We start from the raw sequence: 23,267 nt of genomic DNA, 5'->3' as shown, positions 1-23,267 counted from the left end.
TTAGGAAAATCCGTGTTGTGTTCTATTATTAGTTGCTTTTGGATTGTGATTCGGAAGCTGCGAGAGTATCAGGGAGTGTGTAACCTCTTGCGACACCCGCTCTACCAGACTCCAACAAACTAGGTTCATCTTGACCTTCGCGTACTTCCAAACCCTTCCAACTCCTTTCAGTTTGAAGATATGCACCCGCTGCTGAATTATTCATAACTTGTAACGCATTCTCAGTTGTGCGTAAAGTAAGCGCGTCAACTCCTTCTGCGATTGGGACATCCATCTCGTTATCCTTGTTGAATTTGCGATGTTTGATGAATTTACCAGTAGAAGCCGAGAAAATAGGTTCATCCTGATCATTTCCACCTTCTGAGTGAGCTTCTAAGCTGTACTTGCTAGATGGGTCAAGAAGTTGACTGAAATCGAGAACATATTCGCCCGTCCATATTCTGTCAGTGTCTAAAGCCATCTCGAGTTCGAATGGTGTGATTACCGGCACATGAAACTCTTTACTGTTTACTATGCTGTTCTCAGCGCAGGCTATGACACACCAACATTGAATTTCAGCAAAGTTACCAAGTTTGGCCGGATTTAACTTTCCTACCGCGACTGTGTAGACTTTCTTGGATGCTTTTTGTAACTTCGCCCGCAATGCTTTTACGAGAGGGAGGTAAGATGCTGTCGAAAGTGTACCGACGGCTAGACCAAAGACATCACAATCTTTTGCTTTGTTAACTTGTGCGTATCGTCTCTGGAGTAGTCTATTTTCAGTTCCGGTTGCCTCAAATGTGGAATTAACAGTTGGATCAAATGCGATAATTGATGCTGGCCGGTTCGTCAAGACGATATTTGTCAATTTGAGTGAAGGTGGACCAATGTAAATGATGATCGTTGACTCATCTGCAGTGATTTTTTTAGGTTCTGACGAAACGGCACGTTGTGCAAGTGATAGCGGTTGCTGAACTGTACAGTCGCAACTGGTGCAGGTATCACCACATGATTGCTTTTGATCACTACATGTTGGCTTTTCCTGAGTACTGTCGGTCCCTAAAGGTGAACCATCTGCCTCATGATCTTGTAAAAGTTCTTCACCGGGTTTGACACCCGCTGGAGCGCCGCTATTTGCAGCAGGATAAGCAACCGTAGGTGGTAAACCATGCAAAATAACTTTCATATTGTCCTCAACAGCTTGTGACAATCTATCAGCTATTGTTTGCGCTTTCCAGGCGTATGCGACGTCAGTTGAAATGATAGTTTCTCGTGCAGTTTTCTGGCGCAGAGACGTAGATAAAGCATCTACGCAACTGTCTACATCAATTGTACGTTTACCAAAGACATAAATTACTGGCAAGCGTGCCGTTGGTTCAAGACATGCGTGCCCATAATGTACAACGACGTCAGCATCGACGTGTTGAGCAGCTACTTCATCTACACAGCAGCTGAAACGAATAAGAAATGATGACATAGTAAAGTGATAAGACTCACGCATTGTATGTAGTGTCTGCGAGTATATATAGCTTTTTATCGCTGCCCAAATGACGCTCAAGGGATTTGAAAACGCGGACGGAGTAGTGAAGGAGTTCGTCTGGGAATTGCAAACCAATCTTGTTCTGTGAGTAATGCCCTGGTGCTAGAAATATGCACCTACTCTAGTAAATCCACCGTTTAGAATATCATCAACGGTTCTAGGAATTTCAAAGGAATCTTCAAATGAATTGCTAGGATCGTCTGCAATATCAAGTTGAGTTACATCTAAACTATTGCTTATTATATCCTCGCCTGAATTCGTTATCGTTGCCATATCGTACTTAGAATGAAGGGAGAAGACCTTCTTTTTTCAGAACGACGAGGTGCAAAATGTTCGCAGACTTGAATATTCCTTTTATTTACACTGAGAATGCGATCGCTAATAAAAAGAAAGGAAAAACTCCTACAAATTCACTACAAATTGATAGGGACGATAGCGAATTACAATGGTCTGGTATAAACAGCAACGATAGAAAATCTTTAGAGACACGCACCAGAATGCTCATACACCGTGCGTATTTACTTCTTTATACACCTCCCCTAATAAAGTTCAGTCGGTTATCGTGTTTTAGCTTACGAACACTACGTTAAAAACTTCAGTATAGCATCTAATAGCAACCCATTCCCACAAAATCGACCTGTTTTCCCTGACCTCGATACCAGAACGACGAGTGCGACGCGGTCAATAATACAATTGAGGAGACTCACAATCGAGCTGGATGAAGGTACAGCAGTATCTTCACAAATTTCTCAAGCTGCATCTAGTGTTTTCAGCGGTTATGATATCCTGGCCGTCAAAGTAGTCGGTCCAAATAGCTTCAACAACGCGTGTTTAAACATGGCGGCACCCTCACCATTCGCTATCAACATAATTCAAATTGATCTCGCCGCTAACACTCGTTTACCGTTTTTCTTCAAGAGGAACACCGCCGGGAAGGCAATATCTGACGGTGCATTCTTTGAAATATGCTATGGAGGAGCACTAGATGGTAGCAATGAGTATGGTAGGAGGAATTTGATAGCTGGTGTCAAAGAAATTGTCAGAGTTACAGGTGGTAAGGGTATTATATTCAGCAGCAACGTGAAAAATGCTTTGCATTTGAGATCACCGTACGATGTTATTAATTTGTGGGTAGAGATTACCACTGATATTTATGGTCTAATGTTAAATTCAGAGGGACAGTGTTTGGTATCAACCAAGCTACTGCAAAGGAGGCTTTGTTTGACAATTGCAAGGCACTCATCAGTAACGCAGGTGAGTATTGATGCGACAGTGTATGATATACTTTAACGAGCTTTCAGAATCACGGCGGTTGTTCAAGGGTATATTTGATACCCCAAAGATCCATCAAGCGCCTTCGAAGCGAGCAAACACAGAAGAGAGTACAAATAATAACAACACAAAAAACAAAAAAGCTAAACGACAACAAGAATAACATTAATGCGAGATAATATTCAATCATACAATCGTAGAGAAGTGCATTATGACGTCATACAAAGTTAGCTATCCACCGAGAGTGTTTGACGATTCTGTGTCGACAGTGCCTTGGCTTGAGAGGGTATGGGCAGCACCTGGGTATGATGAGTTGTGCGTATCCTCTTTTGCTAAACCAGAAAGTTCGGTTGAGGAAGTTGATTGTGGAGTACCATCCTCTGGTTTGGAATGTATACCTGAGTTTGCAGATAAAGTGCCACCTGTGCCATCCAGGCCTGCTTGGTTTGACCTCGAGAAAGCGTTTCCATAGGCGTTAACGCCATAGCCACCTTCATCTGTAGCTGTATATAGTATTAGAAAAGATTACAAAATAGAGTGATAACGAAATAAAACTCACTGTCGGTTCTGAAATTTTGTGCCATCGTTGTAAGTGTGTAAGTTCGGAAACTTGCGTCACAGATATCAAATATCCCAAGGTGATCCACAGTGAAGAATTTAAACTGTAGTGTTTAAAATAAACAGTCTGTCGATTATGTATGTCTCTAATGTTCTCATATAATATATGACTTCTAAAACTAGAAAATAATCACGGCTTGTCTCGAGTGTAGAACATACATTGGGATATCATGAAATCACGAGACACCTTCAGAAAGAAGTACTTCGATGACGACAACTTCCCTTGCGCGCGTTGCTTCCTATCAATTAGCACATTCGAAAATAAGGCGAATAACGCAAAATGCTGTGGGAAAACACCAGAAAGCAGAAAGTTGAAGCCAGCGGAGCAGTTGAAGGTGAAGACGATTTTGAAATTGACGTAAGTACTCCTTCTCGTATGAAGTACGCTCAAGTTGGTTAGTCTATCATGGATGGTAGGTAAACAGGATAATAGAAACCAATTTGACGCATTGGTAGCTATGATTGGGGGTGTCAAAGGTCGATCCGTCAGTTTCAGATTCTTAGCTCTTACTAGGCTCACAAATCGCAGAGACAATTATCATACAAAGTTAGCTGGAGAGTGAGAAGAACGCATATAAAATAAATAAACTCATGCTTATTCATCCGTAGGGATATCCAGAAGATGAAAACAGTTGGGTCACTGATGAAGACGTCAGTAGTGCCTCGGAATTAGTCAAGAGGTTCTGGTATCACAATCCAGACCTCTACTTAGACCTGGGATTGACTCCAAAAGTCGTTGAATTACCACTCAGCCTGTTAGAACGAGAAAACCAGCCAGAGGAAGATGTCGAAGAACAGAATTCGAATGAAGCGACTGACGACAACGTCGAAGACTATGAACCTGCAGCCAGTGAGAATGGCAGCCACTTCAGAGAACCAAGCGAACCTTCCGAACCAGAAATGCTTCAAATTCAACCAAGAAAACGAGGTCGGCCAAGCAAGACGTCAAGTCCACCAAAGAAACGTGGACGAGGTCGGCCCCGCAAGGTTTCAAGTCCACAAAGGACAAATCAAGCGGAGGAATCTTATGTCAAATCATATGAGTACGCTGTCTTAGTCTCCGTTGAATAAAATCTGAAACATACCCTAGTGATACAACACATTGGGACAACCACTTGAAAATCTTGGGTGCACGGGAATCCAAAGATATAAGCGAAAAGGCTGATTTCAAATGTCAATTGTGAGTTCCTGTTCAAATACAGCAAGAATGTATCACTTATATAACAAAAGCGACGATGATTCCATCAGAATAGTTGGTTTTGAAGAACTGGTAGAAAAGGCGCCAAAATCTGTGAGTGACTTTACAACACTGTGAAAACTTCTGATAGATATGAAGCTCTGTCGATTCTTGTCTATGCACATTAACGTAAGTGAAAATTAATCTTTGAGAGAAGTGCTCTAATAATGTACTCTAGTTTGAAAGGCAGTGACAGCAATAGCCTAATAGTTACAACATTATCACAAACATAAATAGAACGTACAAAGACATATTCTACTGTTCAGTTTCGAAATACTTAATCATTCTGCCTTGTATAGATAATATCTTATTATAAATTTATTAATTTTCAATTCTAGATGAATATTCAAAATACTTTATTAGAGCTCCTGATGCTCATGATATTTGTGTGTAGCTTCAGCAGATGCAGTTGGCGTTTCTGCTACGTGATATATCGTACCGTGTGTGCCTTCTTCGGTTTTTTCATCCTCTTCAAGATCACTTGGGAGGCTGGTTTCATTGATATCTGCGTTTTGTGCATCATTGAACACTTCGGTGGAAGTATCAACATCTTGCTCTTCTTCTTGGAGGTCTTCCTCTTGTTTTCCTTGCGAGTTCTCGAATTCCTCGACTTGTTCTTCAATTTGCTCATCCTCCTTTTCATCTTCTATTTCATCCTTCTTCTCATCTTCGTTTTCTTCCCCCTTTTCATCTTCTATTACTTGCTCTTCGTCTTCTATTTGAGTGGACACTTTACCAACCTGTTCGATTTCCGCTTCAGATTGACGCTCAATTGTGAGTATACGTTCAAAGAGCAACTCAAAGAGCACTTCAAGGTCATCACTCTCCTCTTGGTATTCACGCAGTTGATCGAGTTGACTATCGAAGAGTGCAGCCAAACCGTGGTATTCTTGCCAATTTTGGTATGTAATTCCATCTGTCCAAGCGAACAAAGATCCAATTTCTCTCTGTGAATTACGCAAATGCTGACTAGCATCATTGAGACTCTCACTAATGGTGTTTGTCTCATCATTGTCAATCTCATTTTGCCAATTTACGAGGTAATCCAGACTGCTTTGGCTGAGTTCACGAAGTTTGTTAACTACTTTACGACGAACATTAGCAGTGTTAGATTCAAAAACGTCTTTTGTCAAATCACCATCGACAATCTTCGCGAGTTCACTTTCATAATAATCGCCAAAACCTTTAACGAGTCTTGTGAAGTCTGCTTCCATTTCAGCAATCGCTTTGTCAGATTTTTGACGAATCTCTGAACTCTTTTCGATTCTCATCGATGATAATTGCCCTTTAAACTCTTGAGTTGCCTTGTCAAGATGGTTGATAAGTGTCTCTCGAGCACTGTTAAGAGATGATAACGCATCAGATAGTTTCTGCGCTGGATCTACAACTTCTTCGACAACTTCCGTTGTTGGTTCTGGAGTGAACACCTCATTCGCACTTGGATCAGGCTCGCCCATACTCTTCAAAAACTCTCCGAGTTCATCAACCGCTGGTGGTATTGTCTGTAGGGATAGTCAGCCTTGTCGGCAAAAACTTGTTTGTAGAAATACACGTGCATTGCTTTTAAAAAAGGAGAACAAAACAAAAGACAAAGAATGTGCACTCTAGTTAATGGGATGACTCACATTATTACGTTGAATAGCTACCCATTCAGCTAAGTGTGCTAATACTGGATCAAGGAATTTCACTTTAAGCGCCTTGATATGATCGACGTTGACGAGTTTTTGGTCAAGACCCATACGAGTGTATTGAGTAAGTGCATGACGACTCAACCATGACGTGGTCTTTTGACTAAATGCTATCCATTCTGCAAGTCCGCGTTTAGTGTATTTTACAGCCAAACGACGAGCAGGTGGACCGTGTGTTTTTGCAGCTTCCCAAGATTTGTCGAGGGCAATGTAAATGGTACGACGGACGTAAGCAAAGACTACCCTTGCATGAGGTTCTACGACTTTCCAACCGGTTGTTGTCAAGTCAGATACCTTAGTGAATAGGTCATTCGAGAGTTTATTAAGACGCACGATGCGCTCATCTTCAACGACTGGGACAAAGTACTTTGAGTGATACTCGCTAGCAAGTAAGTGTGCACGCGCTTGGTAAGGTGCTAACTTCTGTGCCAGTCTCTTGCGCTGAATTTCTACGCGTGGCGCTAAGCGAGTATTGTAATGCCTCCGTGCGGATTTCTTCGCTTTATCAAAAACTGGCGCGAGTTTGACGAGCTGATTAGTGACTGGAGCAAGTTTCTCAGTCGCGTGCGCGCGATGTGGTGCAGTATAATCGATAGCTTGTTGTACGTAGGGCTGGACAATGTCATTATAGTATGGCTCAAAGTAGTCGATAGTAGTCTGGTGGCGTTGGCAAATGTCGCTGCTTGATGGTGTAATAGGCGTTGAGCAGAAGAAATGCGCTGCAAAGGAATAAAGAATGAAGAAGATAGTGAATTTGCGAACGAGAGTTGATATTCTCCAGGCTTTAGGCGCAGGCTCTACTGGCGTGACACCCTTCTTCTTTGTGTCGATCTTTACAGCCTCCTAGAGGGAGTTAGAAAGGAACTGGTGTGGCAGACGGCGTACCTGAAACCTTGGTTTATCTGCCAAACTACTGTCCCTTGGAACTGGCGGTGTTGGCTTATTGACGTTTCCAGAAGTTGAACGCCTCATCGTTGGTGGGAAGAGAAGGAAGAAATATCCGAAGAAGGAAAGTGCGTCTATAAAATAAATACAAAAGTAAAACTAAATAAACCAATTTGCTTTTATCTCTTCTTCTGTATTGCCTTCCCATTGGGTGATAAATGTGTCAACGAATGGTTTCACTATTTTTCCTGTTTTTGAGAGGCTATCCACTCTAGTCCAGCTTTCAATGTATACCATTCTTGGGTGTGGCAAGCCAATAAATTTGGCTACCCAGACGGCACATACGAGTGGTATTGACGTAGCTGGACCGTTCATGATGAGCAAATCACCGAGCTGTGGTTGTGGGAGATCACCAACCGAATTGTTTCTGCCAGATGGGTTTGAAGGTGAGGAAATATCACTTGGTGGGAGTATAGCTAATACTATGGCCTGGAAGAAAGTGATGAAAAAATTCAAGGGAACTGAAGTGATAGATTGTCCAGGTGTGCGTGTTCTGTGGAGGTAGCTTATGTCATAGTAACCTGCGCTGGACCATTCCAACATCGCGTCGGCTGAGCGTTTGTTCTCGAGTGTTCTAACTTTCGTAGTAGAAAGACTATCGCCAGAGCTGATCAAGTATAATCTAGGGGAGAACTTTATGAAGTCTAGTGCGTCTATTATTTGTAGCAACTCGCTAGTGTGTCCACCTGAACCAAGGAATAACGAGATAGCAACTTTCTCTTTACCAATTGGAGGCTTATTGCTATAAAAGTGCTTATAAACAGTTAGAGTACATTTGAAAATTAAAAATGTCGTTAATGCTGCAAATATCGAAACGTAGTTCACCATTGTAGACAACAACGATGGTATGTTTATTAATTTTGTAGAGAAGCTTTCTAAATAAAACGCAGCCAGCAACTTTAGAAACCATAAGACCAGGCGACGGTGTAAACAAGCCACAACCAGGTAACACTATCACTATGCACTACCACGGTACCCTCGAGGATGGCAGTGTATTTGACAGCTCATACAGAAGAGGACAACCATTCTCATCCCCAATTGGTGTTGGTAGATTGATCAAAGGTGTGTTCTTATTCTTTAGAAAAGCTGTCTAACAGATCACAGCATGGGATCAATGTGTCCCTCAAATGACAAAGGGTGAGAAAGCCATCATCACAGCAACCCACGATGTCGCATATGGTGAGACCGGATTCCCACCAGTTATCCCAGCACGTGCTACCCTCAAGTTTGAAGTCGAATTGATTGATTTCAAGTAATGTTTTGTAGTAATATTGGTTAGGCAAAAATTAGATTGTCTATCCAGCGATCTGTTGAATTTTATGAGATTTCACTAGATAATATTATCTCTGAGCTTCGTTTTTCTGCTGCTTACTACGCCCTTACTTTTATCAGACCTTTGATATCCGTTTAAAGACATTTCTTGTTTCATAATTCTTATAGCTTTCAACAATGAGACTTTAAATCTTACTAAACTTATTACTATCGAATCGATACAGACGTGATATCTTAATTTTTCGCTTTTTCATACCCCCACTAAGGCAAATTCATGACATTACAACATGGTTACCTCTATATCATTCTCTGAAATGATGGTTTCATAAAGTCATACACCCCCTTTCAGCAACTTGTATACAATCGTCGCCCTTTAGGCGGTGGAAGACCTTTGAAACAAACAAACCCCTTAGCAAGTTATTAAACTAGGTTTTATGTAAAAGAATTCGTGTTTAACGACACTTCCAGCTAAAAATTAAGAAATTCACGTCATTCTAGACACTGCAAGCAGGTCAGACATGTTATTTAGACATCACAATCATAATATTGATCTCACTTAAGATGATGTGACATTTATTACGACAGGCTAACCAGCGAGTATTCAAATCACGTAGTGAAACATTATGGCATGATTGGATTTGAAGATAAATCACTAACTCTGACTTCTCATGTTAATGGAGACATAAGTCTGTTTTAATTAGCCGTATACATGAATGAGACACTCTTTAATGTTGATATACTCCATTTATATGATACCCTCGTGTATCTTTTCTCAATATGGTCGAGTAGCCTCTAGACACCCTTTAAAGATAGACTAGCGACACTAAGGCAAACCATTGAAAATAAGAAACATCTAAAATCACGAATTACGAAGATGCATTACATGAACTCCACCGAAGACGTTTGATATTTCGGCATAGAAACTGAGACATACTTAGTGCTGCTCATAGTTTTTAGAGACTACCATGTGCAGTAAAGGTATCAGCCGTCTACCTCTATCAATTATGAGCTTGCAGGGTAGGAACCAATGGTTAATCCGAAGTTAACAAGTGTGAACAAACAACACAAAGATGATAGATACGTACCCGAGAGTCTCAACAAGGATTTCTGAGAGTTCTTTTGATGTAATTCAGTGTTAGTTCTGAGAAACCAAAAGAAGATAAAACCGCTTTAGTATCTATATGATCAACTGACGGGCACCTTATCCAGCTATATCATTGGCCTGTTGACTCTACAGTATGTACAATAAGCAAAACCCACGCTGTTCTAAAAAATTATGTTTTATATGTATTTAGGTACTCTATATTTAGATGACAGACTTAATTTCGGTTGTGATTTTTCCGATGAAGGCTTGGAGTTCAGCCGACGACATGACACTCTCGCTTGCACGAGCCGCTACGCCTACTGTGTCCTTCTGTGCGTCGAGTGCGATATCCAAGAATACGGCATCCTGATTAGTTGTCAGATATATTCGAAAAAACTTCAGTTGAACTCACTTGTGATACTCCAGCAGTTGACAACTCACGTACGCTTGAGCGAACGTCGATTCTGTCCTTGCTGACGAAGTCTGTTGGTGCACCGACCTATTCTGTTAGATGGGGTTTCACATAAGAAAATAAACTTACATCCATTTGCATAAGTGAGCTATCATTGAGTGAGAAGATCTTTTCAGCGTGCCAAAGAATGTTGACATAGACATTAAACAATGGTACACCGTCGTTGAAGACAACCTTGGCAATCGCACCGAGGTGGTCTTGCTCGACGATAGTTCTTCTTGCGATATCACGCTGTACTTCTCTTGCAGCAGCAATAGTATCTCCCGGCGCGACTGACAATGGGAGAAGATTGAGGCAGGGTCCAGAAACACGATCGATACCTTCTACTGTTGCAGCACGACCAGTGTGGTAAACACCTACAATAGGGTGTGCAACTCCACTCATTTCACTGACAACTCTACCAACGGCAGTAGTGCATACTGCTTGAAGTGAAACCTGGTGAGATTGGAGCCCAGAAGTGGCTTCGGATGCTGACTCTACAACTGCGGGATCATGGAAGAACACTTGCTCAGTAGATTCGCGCACGCGTGGTAAAAGTGCTGGTTGACTATCCTTAAGATCCTCTTTCCAGAACTCATCATTACAACCATTCTTCGCGAGTGACTCGACGATATTCTTGAATCCACCAACGGAGTCAGACTTACGTCCCTTATAGCAAGACCACAAATCTGCTGCTAAGATTGGGATACTCCAGGCATCATATAAGGCGTGATGGACTCTGAGTAATACATAAGACTTCTCATCAGATTGGACAAGGTGGAGCTTGACAGGTGGTGTAGCTAACGTTGATGGTCTATTGAACTCCTTTCTGATTGTATCCTTGATAAACGATTCAGCATCTTCGCAGTAGTGGGTTTCGAATGCCGCATCGTGCTCTTTGAGAAGAACTTGAAGAGGGCGACCGTTGACAACAGTGAAAGCTGTTCTCAGTACGTCGTGTTGTTTGACGAGACGCCTCCAGGCATCGGCCATTTTAATGTTATTTACGCGGACTGGTGCTTCATAAGCGAATACTGGCTCGTAGAATGTATGACCGTTTAACAACCACGCTTGAAGGTGATAATGCTGACCAGGAAGAAGTGGTAAAACGGCCTGCACATCATCCTTTCTAAGATGCAAGTTTGACATTGCATTGACAGCTTCAGTTGCAGATACCAATGGTTTACTGTCTTCCTTGACTTCCTTAACTCGAGAGGAGAGCACTTCGTCCAAACCAGCGATCGATTCACCGACGAAGATGTCAGATACACCGAGATCCTTGACACCCATTTTGCGGCAACGTGACGCAAGTTGGATAGCACCAACGGAATCCAATCCAAGCGCATAGAGCGGTGTACCGTAGCTGATCTCCTCAACTGGTAGCTTAGCAATATCCGCAAAGACAGCACGAACGGTCTCCATTGTCTTAGTGATTGGACCTTCAAAGTTGTGCTCTACGTACGAGATCTGAGCATCGACTTTCTCGTCTCCTAAACCGCCGAGGGTGCTTGGGAATCCAACGCATGACTCTTGAGGGTGGTCGACAACGTCCGCAAGAACTTCAACAAATTTAGTCAAAAGCCCATCAAGTTCCTCGCCAGTCATTACTGACGCTGCGCAACTGGCATGAATGCTGAGTGAATCACCACCATCGACGAATTCAGCGTTGAGAGGGTACTCAACACTTTGAGTTTCGTCACGTGTTAATTCAGCTGGTTTCCAAAATGTATCCTCTTGTGCACCATTGAATGGCTTCTGGAAGACGAAGAGTGACTCGAATAAAGTCCTTTGGCGAGCGTTGCGTTGAATATCTCTCAGAGGAACGTGTGAATGTGCTTCCATGTCATTGTATTGTGCATATTGTGCGTGGAGGGCTTGTGCGTTCGTCATATCCTTCTTCAATCTGAATCTATAAGGGATTGTACTACAAGATTGTTAGCTATGTCAATAAGAGAAACAAACACATACTTGAAGAGTGGACCGGAGGCAAGAAGAGCATCTTCGATTGGAATCGAACGACCAGCAACAACTTGACCAAATGCGATATCAAGTGAACCCAACAAAGTAGAGAGCGTTTTACCCCATGCGAGTAAAACGAGTGATTGGAGAGATACTCCAGCAGCGCGGACGATACGGGTCATCTTTGCAGTAACGCCAACAGTAGTATTTGCAAAATGAGCAGAAGCTTTGACGCCATCTATGCGTGGCAATGACTTTGGAACATAACCTTCCATTTGCTTTTGCCAGTATCCTTGTGTGTCGCGTGCACCATCGAGAATGTATGGCGCGGCTTGAACGAATTGCGGACGACGTGCTGGGATTTCACCACGGTATCGCTTCTCGATGTCCCCGAGTAAAAGTGGAAGTGAGACACCATCGTACAACCTACCTATAAGTCAGTGTGATGGATGAAATGAAGTAGAACTCACGCGTGGTGCATTGTCATGTTAACGTAGGTACCCTCGGAAGTATTAATGACCATGAATGCGTACGGTGGACATTCAAAGTCTGCTTCTCCACGTGGGACATTGACTTCAGCGACAAGCTTGGCTGCATCTTCAGCAGAGTCAACAGTGTGTTCTGACCATGGGACCTTAACGCTCTTGTGTACGAGCATAACCCAAGCATACTCGTCATCAGTTTGGAAAGTGGTTCTGAGAATGTCAACTTCTTGAGCAGTTGCTTCGACAACTTGATGAAGTCTGGCAAGATTAACGCCATCATCCAAACGCAAAGTGTGGTGAATATTGTAGTATTTGCCTTGTGAAGCGATTGTCTGAGTGAGCATACCACTCTGGAGTGCAGTAGCGGGTAAGACAACTTGGATGTCTTCGCGACCATATTTGTTAAAGAGCGCATTAGCAATACGATCAAATTCACCAGTAACATCACTTTGATCACCGCCAACGAAGGCCGATAATGCGCCAATACAACCTGCGCGCATAATTGCGGAGGTTGGCACATCCACGCCTTGTTTGCGGAGCGCTTGGGCAAATCTAACTGACGAAATTGAATCGATACCCAGTGAGATGAACGTTGAATCCTTTGTGATTGTCTTTTCATCGAGTTTGCATAATTCAGCAATAGATTTGCGCATTAATGTCTCAGCGTCTGACCATTCATTGTCATACTTCTCACCATCATCGACAGTGAGATCTATAGGAATGAGCGGTTCGACGACTTGCTGGGCATCTTGAAGGAGTTCATCAATTCTACCAAGAAGGTGGTATACGTCGCGAGCATGTCCAAATGAAGAGCTGTAAACAACGCGCAAGACAAGCTCATCTTTATCTGTATCGGCTGTAGCTTCGAGCGCAAGTGGGTACTAGATTAATGTCAGCTGAGGAATCCAGGGAGTGAGAGACTTACATCCACACGAGAAGATTCTTCAAGTTGCTCCCAAAGTTGTTCACCGGATGCAGATGATTTGTTGTAAGCAAAGAGGGAGTTGAAGAGTGCTGAAGGTCTATTGAGCCACTTTTGGATATGACGAAGTGGTGTGTATTGATACTCGAGAACCTGAGCACTATCACCTTGAGCTTGTTGGGCGAGATCTGCGAAACGAGTCTTGTCGGAGACCTTTACGCGTACTGGAAGGGTCGTGATACATGGTGCAAGCATGCTCTCTACACCAGTAACTGGTACTGTACGTCCAGAAAGAACAACACCCGTTGTCTAGTAGTTTGTTAGGTAAGATTTCATCTTAAATTCAACCCACAATGTCAGAAACTCCATTGGTTTCACCAAGTGATACTCCATAAGCAGTTTGTACGAGTACGCGAAGAGAGACGTTCATAGAACGAGCCAACAACTCTAACTTCGACAAAGGAAGCGTAGCAGTCTTGCTTATCTCGTCCACAGATGTGTTTCCAATATGTATCTCGCCTGACTGTGGTAGATCTGCAAGATACTCGACAAAGAATGTCCTAGCGATCTCAAGTGACTGACTTGAAATGTAATCAAGAAGACGATCAACTGATGGTCTCTCGAGAGAGAAACGATTTTCGTAGCGTTGCTTGATTTCCTCGAGGAACATTGGAAGAGTCTCGCCATCGTATACTGCATGATGCATTGTGAATTGAACGAATGTAGTCTTGTTTTGGGCTTCCTCAACTGTCACCCTAACTGGTGCGACTGATTGGATATTGTCAACGATGTTTCTCTCCAATTCCACTTTCTTGGTTTGTAGAGCTGCCAATGACGCTTCCTCTGAGACGTTCTGTGATCTCTGGATAATGTCTACTTCCTTGAGAGCAACTTGAGCGACTGCTGATTGACCAAAGTAGAAGCAAGTGCGGAAGATGTCGTTAGCTGCTATGGTATCTGAAGTTGCAGCGACAAATTGGTCGACGTTTACTTCAGATGACAACTTGAAGGTAAAATGGTTAACATAAACTGGCTCAGTTGAATTGAGAGTACGCGCAACCAAACCCTCTTGAAGTGGTAAACAAGGTCTGATTGCGTCGACACTGTCACCAAAGACTTCTCTAACGTTATTCTCGAATTCTTTGTCAAGCTTGCGGACAGCAGAGGTGTCCTTACCACTCTCGCTTGGACTTCCTGCAAGACGAGCAAGTTTCTCAACTGATGGACCAGAAAGAACGATGTGTGGAGGTACACTCACACCTTCTGATTTCAGATGGAAACTGAGAGAAATTGCAGAAAGCGAGTCAACACCCAACTCGAGGGTGGTAGTTGACGGTGTTATAGTGTCAACACTAACACCAGTTTGCTCACTAAGTGCAACTGCGATTGTCTTTTCTTCTTCACTAAGTGGGCGCTGCGTAGTAGTAACATCTTGTGATGTCTTTTGTACCATGTTACGAAGCGGAACTTGACTGAATAATCTTCTGAGGACCTTGTGGTTTGTGCGTCCACCAATAACATCAGAGATAGGCAAGAACGTCATTGGAAGGACTATGTCAGGTCTGGCACCATATTGTAATTTCTCAGTAGAAGACTGTACGAGTGCTCTGGCGAATGATTCATCTTGAGCATTTATCTCAGCTGGAGTACCATCCAATGGGTCAGATGTGTATGCACGTGCAACGAAGGTGATGATATCTGGTTGCATACTCTCTGGATGCTGGATGACAAGTGATTGGCATACAACATTTTGAAGGGAGACACCTTCTACGTTACGTGAAACTTGTTCGAGATTAATAGTAGATCCTCTGTAGTCGACAACATCGCTTGCTTTGTGTTCGAAGAGGACATTGTCGTTATCCAACATTCTAGCTACAGTGCCTGAATGAATAAGCTTACCCGCGGAGTCGAAAGCGCAGAGCTCCCCAGCTTCACCACGTAAACCAAAATTGGCATCGGTGTTGGCGATGCAAGCACTAACTAGTGGCTTTCCGATTTGGTGTGGTTGGTCAATATCATAACGTGTCAAGAATGAAGCCAAAGAAGATTTGGCGATAGCGAAAGTCTTCCAGACATTAGCTTCTTTCCATGATTCATGAAGGGCCTTGGAGGAGATATGACCAGCTAAAACGATGTGCTCGAGCTGAGGAAGCTCGGATCTGACAATACATTCTTTTTCGAACCAAGCCGCTGTGAGGATCGCATGTGTCACTTGGGAGACCTTCAATACATTTCTTGGGTTATCCTGCAAAGATTCTACGCGTTTGCAGAGGATTGTACTGCCCAGAACGAGTGGTGCGAATGTCTCCAGAATGTGCAATCCGAATGCTGAGTAGATTGTTGTCAGTATAATTAGCAGTAATTTACAAAGCTACTTACTACCAGGAAGCCAGTTAAGGAATGTTGAAGTACTTGAACTGGTCTTGAGATGCTCTGCAAACACTGAAATATTCTCGAATAACTGTGTTGAAGACCATACAGTGTAATCATGAGTGTCAAGCTGACCATTAGCAAAAGTGATAGCAGCAGATTCGGTTTCCTGAAGTGTAGGTCTTTCGCTTGAAGCTTTGGTGAGTTCAGAGATGTAGCCTTCGCTGTCAACAATGACAACCTTGTCTGAACCTAACAGTTTGAAGTCTTCAGCAAACTTCTTGGTGGTGTATACAATATCAGCATTGAGGGAACGTGCAATAAGTCTTTTGCGGTTAGCTGGAAGGTTCTCACCAATGGCCAAGTACGTTTTTCCAGATTTGAAAAGACCTATCCTATGAGCAATGGACTCGAGCGATGGAGGGATACACAATCCGACAACTTTCTTCGATGAAAGCGAGTTGGCAATCTTATTTGATTGCTCTTCCAATTGCTTGAATGATAGAGTGCCCTCATCCGACCTCACAGCGATATCGTCTGGACGTTCTAGAGCATTTTGAGAGAGTGCAACGAGTGGATTGTTGGATTTAGTAACATCACTGTCGTAAGACTTTGCCAAGAGCTTATCGTCAATCTTGCTGAGAAGTTGTGAAACTGGTAAATCAGCATTATCGCTCATTGAATTGACGAGTGCTTGCATTTGGTTCGCAATAAGTTGGACCTGTGATTCAGACCTGCGTTAATTATTAGTATTTTTGTAAACTACCTAGCTGTGACTCACATCATGGAATTGCTGCCAAGGATGTCGACCTGTACGCTATCTCCTCTGACGAACGCGTTGATAGCTATCGGATGTTCTACATCTAGCTCTCCGATTTCGAATCTGTCTTTGAAAAGATCTTCTTCGATAGTCTCACCAGATTCAACAATAAGAACAAATAAGGCTGGGAAGAGTGGAGCACCTGAGGCATATTTAAGGGCTTGACGAACGTGCTGGAGACCAACAAATCTATGAGGTGCACTTTCAGCAGCTAACTGTGAAAGACGTTCGATCAACTGCTTCGCCGTTGCGTTCTCGTCTACTCTGACTGCAACTGGAAGCGTAGCTATTAAAGGCGCCACAGCACTATCTAATCCCTCTGCTAAACCACGCAAGCTGAGAGTCTCACCGAAAATAACATCGGTTGTAGATGTGTAACGTGATTGTAAGACAGCCCATGCAGCTTGTAAAAGTTGATTAATTTGTGGACGCTTAACGTCACTGAATCCCTTTGTCCAAAATCTGAGTGAGTGTTGAGCTTTGTCGTTGTGAAGTACAGGCCATTCAGCGTTGCTGGATTCAGCGAATGGCTCAAGAACCTTCGTCCAGAATTCTTTTGTTTTGTTAGAATCTGCATTCATGAAGGCCATGGCGCTCTTTAGTGAGGTACGCTTGACAACATCAACCTGCTTGTAAGCAGCTTCGACATCTTGGTAAATGAATGAAAGTGAGTCACCATCGTAAATAGCATGGTGAAGAGACGTCATGAGATAGCGGCTTCCATCTGATTTAGTTGCAAGTGTGAGAGCGACCGGTGGTCGGTTTGAGCTTGACCACGAGTTGACGATGTTACGTACACGCTCTTCAAGGATCTTGTCCTCATTGTACTGTACTTCCTCAACTAAAAGCTTTGGTGATGCTTGTATACATTGAAGAAAGACCGATTCTTTTAAGCCATATGTTGCAGCTGGTACGAACGACGTTCTGAGAGCCTGAGTACGGTTTGCAACTGCGTTCCAAGCATTGAAAAGTGCAGAGATGTCGACGTTGTCTGCCAATTTGAAGACATGGTGAGACCAATAGGTAGCAGGATCTTTGATTGTTTCACTAAGCATACCCTCTTGAGTTGGTGTGCATGGTAACACAAATTCGACATCTTTGACATCATCTCTGACCTTTTCAATCACAGCATCGTTAAAATCTTGCAGCCATTTTGGAGTATCAGTGGTAGTCTGGTTTGATGTAGCCCTTGCAATGGCTTTGGCGAGTTGCTTAATTGTTGGGAATGCGGCAATTTGGCTAACAGCGGCGTTAACACCAGCGTTACGAAGTTTTGAAGCAAGTTGTAATGAACGAATCTGTTCAGATATTAGCAGATGTCCTGAAAGTAACCTAGATAACTTACAGAATCAACACCAAGTGCTGGAAGGTGTGATGACTTTGAAATACTTTCGACAGTGACATTGGTGAGCTTAGCAACAACCTCGCGAATCGTCTGCTCCATTTCGTTCCATGAACCGTCATCACCATCGTCGATACCACTTAAGCGACTTTCCCAGTTTGCAATATCAACATCCTCGTAGTACTTGGCGAGCATCTTTCTGTCTATCTTGTTTGAAGGAGTGTGTGGAAGATGCGTGAGTACTAAAATGACATTTGGAATCATGTAAGCAGGTAAACTTGATTCTGCGCGCTCTTTACAAGCAGCAGCGACTTCTAAGGCAGCATCGTCAGTGCGTAATCCATCCTCTTCATCACCTTTTAAGGCTGGAGCAGCTACGAATGTACAGACAACCTTCTGTGGTCTATCATGTCTTGTAAGTTGGAAGGTGGTAGTTTCACGTGCAATTTCATGACAATTGCCCAAAGCAGCACTAATTTCAGACAACTCAACTCTGATACCGCCAAGCTTGACAAGATCATCATTACGACCAACGAATTCGCAACTACCGTCGTGCAACAAACGGACGACATCACCAGTAAGGTAAACATTTCCAGCTTGAGGGTGGTTGATAAACTTCTTGTTAGTTTGCTCAGGGTTACGGTGATATCCTCTGGCATTTTGGAAACCACCTAAAGCCAATTCACCTACTGCACCTCTTAAAAGGACCCTGTCATCTGAAACGACGTAACATGAAATAGTTGAAAGTGGAAGACCAACATTGTGAGCTTTCGTAATCTCATTTGGAGTGAAGCGACGGTAAGTTGCAATAATAGTTGATTCAGCTGGTCCGTAGGTATTAAGTGAGACCGTTCCTTCCTTACACCAAGCGTCTGCAACGGGTTGTGGAAGCTTTTCACCAATACTGATGAGGGATTCGAGCGAATCACAATTTTGAAGTGAAGATTGTGCCATAAATGCAGGTGTAAGGAAAGCATGAGTGGCTTCAAATCCTCTTACAAGTTCTTCAAATGATCCGACAAGGTTATCGCGAGTAGAAGAACAGAGGGTACCGCGTGTTTTACCCCATGCATAAAACACGTCGAGAACAGAGACATCGAAGGTGTAAGCGGAGAAGTTAAGACAACGAATATGTGTGTTCTTCTTCCAAGGGATCTCTTCTTGTAAGACAGTCAAACTCTGAACAGCAGCTGAATGTTCAATTGGAACACCCTTTGGAGCACCGGTGGTACCAGAAGTCCAAATAAGATAAGCCAAGTGCTTAGACTGTGTGTTTATTTCCGGCTTAGTTGATGGTTGATTGTTGAAGACGTCTTCAGTGAATGAACGGACGTCTATTTTGCCCTCAATAATGTCACTAACGAGCGCTTTGTTCTCATCATCCCGAACTAGAACAACAGGACCGCCTGCACGCTCGAAGAGGTCTTTCTTACGTAAAGCAGGTGCGGTGGTATCGATTGGGCACCAAGCACCACCAGCCTATGTCTTGTCAGTAAAAGAGATGCACTCATAGATGTCAACTTACCTTCACAATACCAAGGATAGCCATAAACATTTCAGGTGTCTTTTCAATGTGAATTGGGATAGGTACGTCAGTGAGATCACCGTATGTAGAAGTAAGGTAGTTTGCAATCTTATTCGCGCGGGCATCAAGTTCCTTGTAGGTCCATTTTATATCCTGTGTACTGTCAGCTGGATTTGGTTTGAACCAGAGTGCAAGAGATTCAGGGTTTTCTTGTGCATTCCTCTCGAATTGACTGTGGATAAGCTCCTTCTCGACACCTTCAACGCGTACTGGATTTTCATTGACTGCAGATTTGAGAGATTGATTGACATCCACGGCGACATCCTTGAATTTCCTCTTCAAATCCCCGTTTAGTATACTAGAGAGGATGTCATCAAACTGAGTTAGCATCATCTTGGAGGACTCTTCAATGAGAACGTTGTTTGAGCAAGTAGCTCTCAATCTGATCGTGTCGTTTGGATCTGGCCAGATTTCTAAGACTACCGCAAATTCAGTTACCATTGGTGGATACTCCGAGTGAGACCAAAGATCAGTTTGTGAAGCGCCCTGAGCAAACTGTTGTAAAGCAATAGTTGTGTCGTAGATAATACCGTTATCACCACTGAGTACTTTTGGTGGTAAATGACGATGGACCATTCCATCGGCGTTGCTGTTGACAAGCGATTGTAGTACTGCAGAAAGACTTTCGTCATCTGGGTTGGTCACACGGATAGGTGCAGCTGTGAAAACCGGTCCGACAGTGTGTTCGAGAACATCTGTTGTTCTACCACCAACTATGCTACCGAAAACGACATCGTTTGCATCAGATTCTGAGTAAGCCAACAGAATGCTAGACCATGCAGCCTGTACAACTGACAATGGTGACATCCTGAGCGACCTTGCTTTCTCGAGGAATGAAGTGTAAGACAACTTTGAAGTAACATTTGTGACATGATGACCATCCTTCTTTGCATCTTGTCTCAATCCAGTGAGATCCGGGAAAGGATCAGGAGTGAAATTTTGCAACTTTCCACTCCAGTAGTCGTTATTAGCTTTCGCGTCGGCTGTGAAAACATCTGTGAGGGCATTTACAAACTTCTCTCTGTGAATATCTGCTTGAGGGTTGTTGTAAAGCGCAGCAAGTTCGTCGAGCATGAGAGCAAGAGAAGCACCATCTGTAAAGTGTGAGTATACAATTATGTTGACATGTTTGACCCACCAAACAAAGCGTGATGAAGACTGACGACGAGCTTCTTTGACTTGCTGTCAGAATATAACGCGGCGGTTTGCGTCCTTTCCAATAATGAGAACTTGCTGGAGGCATTTTCTATGTGACTTTGAACTAGTGCATTTGTGTCATTTCCTTCAACTTTCTCGAAAGTTGACGATGGGTCAATATCAACGACCACTTGTGCAAAAGCACTAATTGGGCTGTTGTCGACAAGCACAAAGCGAGTACGAAGGATTTCATGTCTCTTGACGAGCTCGTACCAGGCTTTTTCTAACTTGTTATCGTCGATATCTTCCTTCAAAGTGTAGACAGAGTGGTTGATATAACCAGTGCCAGTCTTAGAGTAAAGCGCAAGTAAACCAGTCTGCATAGTTGTAGCAGGTCTGATAATCTCAGGCTCAAATCCTAAAGCCTCGACGACGGCCGGTATTGCTTGACCACGAAATTCCGATTCTATGTTTGTATAAGCTACCTTCTTGCTATCGTCGTCAGCGAAGCCATCCTCCATTCTTTTAAATGCGATGTTCGATAAAACAGCAGGTGAAAAACCTTTGATGACATCCTCAATTGTTATTCCAGTCAAACCCGCTTCACGTGCCAAACTCAAGAAGCGGACACCTCTCAATGAGTCAATACCAAGTGCGAGAAGTGTGAGATTTACATCGATCTCTTCTTTGTTGAGATCGACGGTCTTTGATACGCAATCGACAACCTTGTCAAGCGTTGGGGTATCCAGGATCTCAATAATTTCACCAGATTGTTCCTCTTCAGCAGCTCCGACGAAGTGGCCCTCGCTAATGTGATCCTTCACATATCTAGAGATTGCTTTTCTGTCAGCCTTCCCGGCTGTAGAACGAGGTACATCTTCTGCGGTAAAGTATACCACTGGTCGCATGTGAGATGGAAGCTGCTTCTCTGCGCTATCAGTACACTTGTCAATGAGATCCGTAGAGTTTGGCGTAACAAATGCACAGAGTTGACCTTCCGGTTGATTGACAACTGTGTGTACAGATCTGACACCTTCAGTGTTTGACAATACAGTGTCGATTTCTCCGAGTTCGACACGTTTTCCATTGAGTTTGACCTGTTCCAATCCTATACGGCCGAGGTACTCAATATTGTTCCACTCGTTGTTCTCATCCAGTACGACACGCGCTTTATCGCCAGTTCTGTAGAGTCGACCGAGACCTTCAACATCGATAAAGACTTTATCAGTCTGCTCTGGCATGTTTAGGTAGCCCTTCGCGAGCTGTGGACCTCCTATGACTAGCTCACCTGTGAAACCCATTGGCATAATCTTGTTAAGAGTTGGGTGGAAAATGAGAAGAGATGCTGTCTTAATTGGAGGACCCAATCTCGCACCAGATTCAGTGGAAGGATGTCTACGGAGTGTGACATTAATTGCTGCCTCCGTTGGACCATAAGCATTATAAAGTTCATTTCCAGGGCGAGTGAAATTGCTGATGACTCTATCTGAGAGTTTTTCACCCATAGTCCATAATTCGAAGCCTTTTGGCAGTTTATCTGGGTTGAATAAACCTGCAATGGATGGTGTAGCCATCATGTGCGTACATCTCAAGTTTGAGATTACAAGTTCTGGGTTGGTGAGGAACTCTGCACGTGGAGCTGCACAGATAGTAGATCCTGAGCTAAAACTCATGAATGTCTCCATGATCGACTATAATGTATCAGTTTGGCATGTCTCATGAAGGGATAACTCACTGGATCGAATGTAGATGGCGCGAATTGGAACCATCTGACTGTGTTGTCGAGTGGTCTAACTGCTAAGTGTGATTGTATCGATGCTGCTGCGGCTGAATGCTGTATTTGTACACCTTTTGGTTTACCAGTTGAACCAGAAGTGAAAAGAACGTATGCGACATCATCTGGAGATGCTTGATATGTGAGTTTGCTGGTGCTATCCTTTTGTGTGTCTATAAATGTGGTAACGTCTATATAATTTACGCTAGCTGGGATCCACTCTTCCCGAGGACCTAAACCGAGAACTACTTCTGCTGAAAGATCCTCTAAGAGTCCTAAATGTCTCTCTATTGGCGCTTGTAAGTCGAATGGACTGAATGCATTGCCTGATTTCAATGCTGCGAGATATCCGACGTAAAGTTCCAAAGATGGTGGAAGTAGAAGTGGTACGAATAGCTTCTTAGAGGTTATTTCTAACGCTAAGGCATTTGAGACGTTGTCTAATTCGGTGTAGGTTAAGGTAGATCCGTTGAAGTCAACTGCGACCGAATCGCCGTTCGATTGTACCTGTGCAAGGAAATCTGAATGCAGTAACTTATCACTAGGAGCTGACTGTGGTGGATGATTGAGGCTCGAAAGCGGTTGATTATCCTCCTCTCCGGTAAAGCTCTTTCTAAGTGTATCAGCGAGAGTTTGGGGCAGCTTGTGCTGGACTGTGATTTCTCCATTTATGATCTTAATTCGGTATATGTAATCGCTAGAGTCGCTTTCGTAGTCTTCGTGTAGCTGGAAATCCTGCTGACTGAATGCAGATTCCTGGTAGCTACCATCGACTACGCTTATAGTT

The 23,267-nt window shown here is 43.3% G+C and overlaps 8 protein-coding genes across 8 annotated transcripts; 3 read left to right on the top strand and 5 right to left on the bottom strand.

Annotated features, from left to right (window-relative positions):
• Nucleotides 1-28: 28 nt before the first annotated feature.
• Nucleotides 29-1,806, bottom strand: WALSEDRAFT_55936 (diphthamide biosynthesis protein; the record flags this gene model as incomplete). Its single annotated transcript, XM_006955848.1, has 3 exons — nt 1,640-1,806; nt 1,477-1,595; nt 29-1,430 (listed from the first exon to the last, which is right to left on the bottom strand). Exons 1-3 carry the CDS (start codon nt 1,790-1,792, stop codon nt 29-31), a joined length of 1,674 nt encoding a protein of 557 aa, XP_006955910.1. The 5' UTR covers nt 1,793-1,806.
• A 42-nt stretch (nt 1,807-1,848) lies between these two features.
• WALSEDRAFT_55935 (PHP domain-like protein) lies at nt 1,849-3,274 on the top strand (the record flags this gene model as incomplete). The annotated part of the gene is made up of 4 exons (XM_006955847.1): nt 1,849-2,029; nt 2,073-2,646; nt 2,694-2,773; nt 2,821-3,274. The coding sequence occupies 4 exons, from the start codon at nt 1,849-1,851 to the stop codon at nt 2,952-2,954; spliced, it is 969 nt and encodes a 322-aa protein (XP_006955909.1). The 3' UTR covers nt 2,955-3,274.
• Nucleotides 2,905-3,665, bottom strand: WALSEDRAFT_66942 (hypothetical protein). The gene is made up of 2 exons (XM_006955846.1): nt 3,351-3,665; nt 2,905-3,294 (listed from the first exon to the last, which is right to left on the bottom strand). The coding sequence occupies exons 1-2, from the start codon at nt 3,373-3,375 to the stop codon at nt 3,023-3,025; spliced, it is 297 nt and encodes a 98-aa protein (XP_006955908.1). The 5' UTR covers nt 3,376-3,665; the 3' UTR covers nt 2,905-3,022.
• A 19-nt stretch (nt 3,666-3,684) lies between these two features.
• On the top strand, nt 3,685-8,614 carry WALSEDRAFT_59079 (hypothetical protein). The gene is made up of 12 exons (XM_006955844.1): nt 3,685-3,767; nt 3,810-3,822; nt 3,866-3,894; nt 3,939-3,968; nt 4,019-4,452; nt 4,500-4,589; nt 4,640-4,700; nt 4,746-4,775; nt 4,825-6,141; nt 6,274-6,373; nt 8,170-8,341; nt 8,384-8,614. The coding sequence occupies exons 1-9, from the start codon at nt 3,690-3,692 to the stop codon at nt 4,837-4,839; spliced, it is 780 nt and encodes a 259-aa protein (XP_006955906.1). The 5' UTR covers nt 3,685-3,689; the 3' UTR covers nt 4,840-6,141; nt 6,274-6,373; nt 8,170-8,341; nt 8,384-8,614.
• Nucleotides 4,634-7,306, bottom strand: WALSEDRAFT_66940 (hypothetical protein; the record flags this gene model as incomplete). The annotated part of the gene is made up of 3 exons (XM_006955845.1): nt 4,634-6,148; nt 6,272-7,177; nt 7,220-7,306. The coding sequence occupies 3 exons, from the start codon at nt 7,304-7,306 to the stop codon at nt 5,006-5,008; spliced, it is 2,136 nt and encodes a 711-aa protein (XP_006955907.1). The 3' UTR covers nt 4,634-5,005.
• WALSEDRAFT_30824 (peptidyl-prolyl cis-trans isomerase) lies at nt 7,375-8,614 on the top strand. Its single transcript, XM_006955843.1, has 3 exons — nt 7,375-8,124; nt 8,170-8,339; nt 8,382-8,614. Exons 1-3 carry the CDS (start codon nt 8,122-8,124, stop codon nt 8,533-8,535), a joined length of 327 nt encoding a protein of 108 aa, XP_006955905.1. The 5' UTR covers nt 7,375-8,121; the 3' UTR covers nt 8,536-8,614.
• On the bottom strand, nt 7,424-8,116 carry WALSEDRAFT_13047 (oligosaccharide biosynthesis protein Alg14 like protein; the record flags this gene model as incomplete). The annotated part of the gene is made up of 1 exon (XM_006955586.1): nt 7,424-8,116. A coding segment is annotated over one exon (693 nt), but the record flags the coding sequence as incomplete, so codon positions are not given.
• A 673-nt stretch (nt 8,615-9,287) lies between the features above and the next one.
• On the bottom strand, nt 9,288-23,170 carry WALSEDRAFT_42211 (acetyl-CoA synthetase-like protein). The gene is made up of 13 exons (XM_006955842.1): nt 22,442-23,170; nt 20,708-22,397; nt 19,510-20,663; nt 17,988-19,463; nt 16,604-17,940; nt 15,832-16,556; nt 13,805-15,780; nt 13,456-13,761; nt 12,516-13,411; nt 12,055-12,471; nt 10,177-12,010; nt 10,048-10,134; nt 9,288-10,001 (listed from the first exon to the last, which is right to left on the bottom strand). The coding sequence occupies exons 2-13, from the start codon at nt 22,389-22,391 to the stop codon at nt 9,858-9,860; spliced, it is 12,036 nt and encodes a 4,011-aa protein (XP_006955904.1). The 5' UTR covers nt 22,392-22,397; nt 22,442-23,170; the 3' UTR covers nt 9,288-9,857.
• Nucleotides 23,171-23,267: the final 97 nt, after the last annotated feature.

This window comes from Wallemia mellicola, assembly GCF_000263375.1.
Source record: "Wallemia mellicola CBS 633.66 unplaced genomic scaffold WALSEscaffold_1, whole genome shotgun sequence".
Lineage (NCBI taxonomy): Eukaryota > Fungi > Basidiomycota > Wallemiomycetes > Wallemiales > Wallemiaceae > Wallemia > Wallemia mellicola.
Note: the sequence above shows the minus strand (reverse complement) of the source record. Positions and strands in the feature narration are given on the sequence as shown.

Excerpts from the sequence above, each read along its gene's own strand:
- WALSEDRAFT_66942 (XM_006955846.1), bottom strand. The coding sequence starts at position 3,375 with ATGGCACAAAATTTCAGAACCGACA. Across the intron at positions 3,295-3,350 it reads ACAAAATTTCAGAACCGACA|CTACAGATGAAGGTGGCTAT; the intron begins GTGAGTTTTATT and ends TACTATATACAG.
- WALSEDRAFT_59079 (XM_006955844.1), top strand. The coding sequence starts at position 3,690 with ATGCTGTGGGAAAACACCAGAAAGCAGAAAGTTGAAGCCAGCGGAGCA. Across the intron at positions 4,453-4,499 it reads TCTTATGTCAAATCATATGA|TGATACAACACATTGGGACA; the intron begins GTACGCTGTCTT and ends AACATACCCTAG. Across the intron at positions 4,701-4,745 it reads TAGAAAAGGCGCCAAAATCT|CTCTGTCGATTCTTGTCTAT; the intron begins GTGAGTGACTTT and ends ATAGATATGAAG.
- WALSEDRAFT_30824 (XM_006955843.1), top strand. Across the intron at positions 8,340-8,381 it reads GGTGTTGGTAGATTGATCAA|AGCATGGGATCAATGTGTCC; the intron begins AGGTGTGTTCTT and ends CTAACAGATCAC.
- WALSEDRAFT_42211 (XM_006955842.1), bottom strand. The coding sequence starts at position 22,391 with ATGGAGACATTCATGAGTTTTAGCTCAGGATCTACTATCTGTGCAGCT. Across the intron at positions 12,472-12,515 it reads AACATGACAATGCACCACGC|GTTGTACGATGGTGTCTCAC; the intron begins GTGAGTTCTACT and ends ACTTATAGGTAG. Across the intron at positions 10,002-10,047 it reads CAACTGCTGGAGTATCACAA|GATGCCGTATTCTTGGATAT; the intron begins GTGAGTTCAACT and ends ACAACTAATCAG.